This window comes from Pygoscelis adeliae, unplaced genomic scaffold (assembly GCF_000699105.1).
Source record: "Pygoscelis adeliae isolate BGI_AS28 unplaced genomic scaffold, ASM69910v1 Scaffold27, whole genome shotgun sequence".
NCBI classification, from domain to species: Eukaryota; Metazoa; Chordata; class Aves; order Sphenisciformes; family Spheniscidae; genus Pygoscelis; species Pygoscelis adeliae.
This window is the reverse complement of record NW_008825410.1, coordinates 2,671,982-2,674,835: the sequence shown is the minus strand read 5'-3', so window position 1 is coordinate 2,674,835 and position 2,854 is coordinate 2,671,982. Positions and strand designations below refer to the sequence as shown.

At 41.3% G+C, this 2,854-nt stretch overlaps 2 protein-coding genes across 2 annotated transcripts in view; both read right to left on the bottom strand.

Annotated features, from left to right (window-relative positions):
* The window catches only part of LOC103922388 (lanosterol 14-alpha demethylase), an 11,255-nt gene extending 9,037 nt beyond the window's left edge, over positions 1–2,218 (bottom strand). Inside the window, exons 1-2 of the mRNA XM_009330526.1 lie at positions 2,123–2,218; positions 940–1,116 (exon numbers count right to left, since the gene is read on the bottom strand). Coding sequence (XP_009328801.1) covers positions 940–1,092 — 153 coding nt within the window. The 5' untranslated portion in view covers positions 1,093–1,116; positions 2,123–2,218. The remainder of the gene's footprint in view (positions 1–939; positions 1,117–2,122) is intronic.
* The window catches only part of LRRD1 (leucine-rich repeats and death domain containing 1), a 7,398-nt gene continuing 6,648 nt past the window's right edge, over positions 2,105–2,854 (bottom strand). The window contains 1 exon segment of the mRNA XM_009330586.1: positions 2,105–2,221. Coding sequence (XP_009328861.1) covers positions 2,105–2,221 — 117 coding nt within the window.

Sequence of the window (2,854 nt, the reverse complement as noted above, 5' to 3'; positions counted from 1 at the left end):
CCTCTCCTATGAAGAAAGGCTGAGAGAGTTGGGGTTGTTCAGCCTAGAGAAGAGAAGAGAAGGCTCCGGGGAGACCTTATTGTGGCCTTTCAATACTTAAAGGGGACTTGTAAGAAAGATGGGGACAGACTTTTTAGCAGGGCCTATTGCGATAGAACAAGGGGTAATGGTTTTAAACTAAAAGAGGGTAGATTTAGAGTAGGGATAAGGAAGAAATTTTTTACACTGAGGGTGGTGAAGCACTCGATGATCTTAGAGGTCTTTTCCAGCCTTAATGATCCTATGATTCTATGAATACAAAGTCCCAGTGGAGCAAGTCTGTCCATGGAAAAGGTGGCTTCTGCAGTTCAAGAGTCTGACATGACAGACAGCACACACAAACAAGAAAGCAGCCGATGCTAAGCTTGGAAACAATGCCACATGACACAGCCACTGTGCTTCCAGACCCACGCAGGCTGTATTCTGCAAACATATACAGACTGATTTTTGTCCAAGCAAGACAAACCTTGTAGTGCAAATTGTCAAATTAATACTCCTGTATCTAGATTTGGCGTGGCATAAATGAAAAATTATCACCCTTAAAGCTCTCTCAGAAGGAAGACCTAAAGTTGCTTGTAAGGGGAAAGTAAACGGCAGTCAGTGGCATGCTGTAAGGGAAGGAAAAAGAGACTCACTTACTAGTTTTTCCTCTATGGTGGGATTAGATGGTTTCACAAACAAAAAATAGCATCCAGAATGACAAATGGCCAGGTCATAAATAAAGCAACCTAACCATGTTCAGTCTTGATTATCCAGCTGAGACAATTCACCAACTGCACTATGCCTCGCTGCCAGAATTGCTCGTGAACAGACAACCCCATCATACAGAGACACGAGCTCAGGGCTGTCTACTCAGAATTTAAATTATGCTACTTTTCTACTCATATTTAAAATACATACCATATTAGGGACATCATAAGCAACTCCCTTGCCAAAAACTGGTGTAGTTAACCGAGAGTAAACATCCTCTGCATTCAAATCTTCATTTTTACTATTGAAGAGTAGAGCAGCAGCGTCACTACCCAGTAAGTATGTGAACGTCTTGCCAACCATAGTGAAACTGAATACAGGTCCATACTAAGAGAGAAAAAAAAAAACAGTTTATTTTAAATAAGAACACAAATCATTAAATCCATATCTATGTGCAGGCTTCCATACATCACTTCATCTCCTAAGTGTCTAGAGACTTAATAAAGACATAAATATTTTAAACCACATTTAAATTCTGTTCTCAATATACTTACTAGTGATATCTAACATTATAACGAACACACATGATCTTGCACATTTTAAAACCATTTAGTTTAAAAAAAATGTAAATAAAAGATCAATTACACTACAAAAACTAGGAGGGAGATGAGAGCACATATAGCCTCCAGTCATCTACAAACACTGTCTCAAAAAAATCTGGATTTGGAGTTATGCATAGGTAATTAAGAGCAAGTAAGATTTTGAAGTTTAAAGGTCATCTCCAGCAGATCTTCACATACTAAATTCGGCTTTCTCTAAGCTAACCAAGCTAAGATTTAAGCTTATGTTTTAGACAACGTGAAACAGATCAATAAACCTTATTTCATTTAAGGCTCTACTGCCTTAGTCCATTTCTTCTGGGCTGTTACAGTATAAAACCTACTGAGGTTTTATACACCAGCCCTTTTAATATTGGAGAGGGCCTTAACATGCACCAAATCGCCTACAGAGGTGGTCGGCTGCATTCCAGCCCGGTCACAGATTGGGGGTCAAAGAGTGAGATTAAAAGTCCCCAATTAAGTCAAGAAATAACGTCATGAAAACGGCTTTTTAATTAACTTGTGATTCAGCTATGAGCATTACCCAAATACACAGACATATTTTTTTAAATCTGAATCACGAGAGATGTCTCAGAAAAAACTGTTTCTCTAACAACAACGTACATAAAGAGATCTGAAGAAACCAGAGCCCACTCTGCACACTCCATTCCATGTTCGAGGTGGTAAATGAGGATGAACTGCTTTTAAACAGGCTACAGATAGAGAACTTAACAGATGATAGATACACAAAAATATTTCAGCATATGCTCAGCCAGTTATGTAGGAACACGTACCTTGTCATAAGCATTTTCCAAAAATTCAACGGGACTTTTTCCAAATGCAATTGCATGCCCAAGGAAAGGGATGCTTGATGAAATATAAGGCGGGTATTTCTGAGGAAGAAAGAGAAAAATAAACATTGACTTTGCTTCAGACAGTAATAAGACCATGTCCATTTACATAAAACTAAACACAGGGGAGGCTTTAGACATGTTTTGCTTAAACTTTTCCGTGAAAAGGCCAGCTTTTGGACAACGGATTATTTTTTTAGATAGAGTAACTGTGAGCCACATTTAAAAGCAGCAGAGGCTAAAGTAAGATGCACACGATTAAGATTCTTGCTAACCTGCCTCCGAAAGCAAAGCACGAAGATACTGCAATTGGAAAGAAGGCAGTCAGAAACAAAACCGTGTTGACGATTTGTTAAACAGTCCCCCAAAAGCATCAGCCTCCGTTTAGCAACGAGTTTCATACGTAGGCGGGAGCCTCCTTTTAAGCTGCACCGATGAAACGGTACCGGGCACGGCCTTTGCCTCTACAAAACCTAAGCACCGCTGCTTCACGCGGTACCAACCAGCTGGGCGAAGGGAGAAGCCAGTGCAACATCCCCCTCAGAAACCGTCCCTGGGGGGTGCTAGGAACGCTCCTCGCTCGCCAGAGCCTACGCCCGCACGCCTGGATTTTACCGCCCGTTCCTCCGCGCTCCCCAAGGGCTCTCCAGAGGTGAGCGCGCCGCTGCTCCCCCG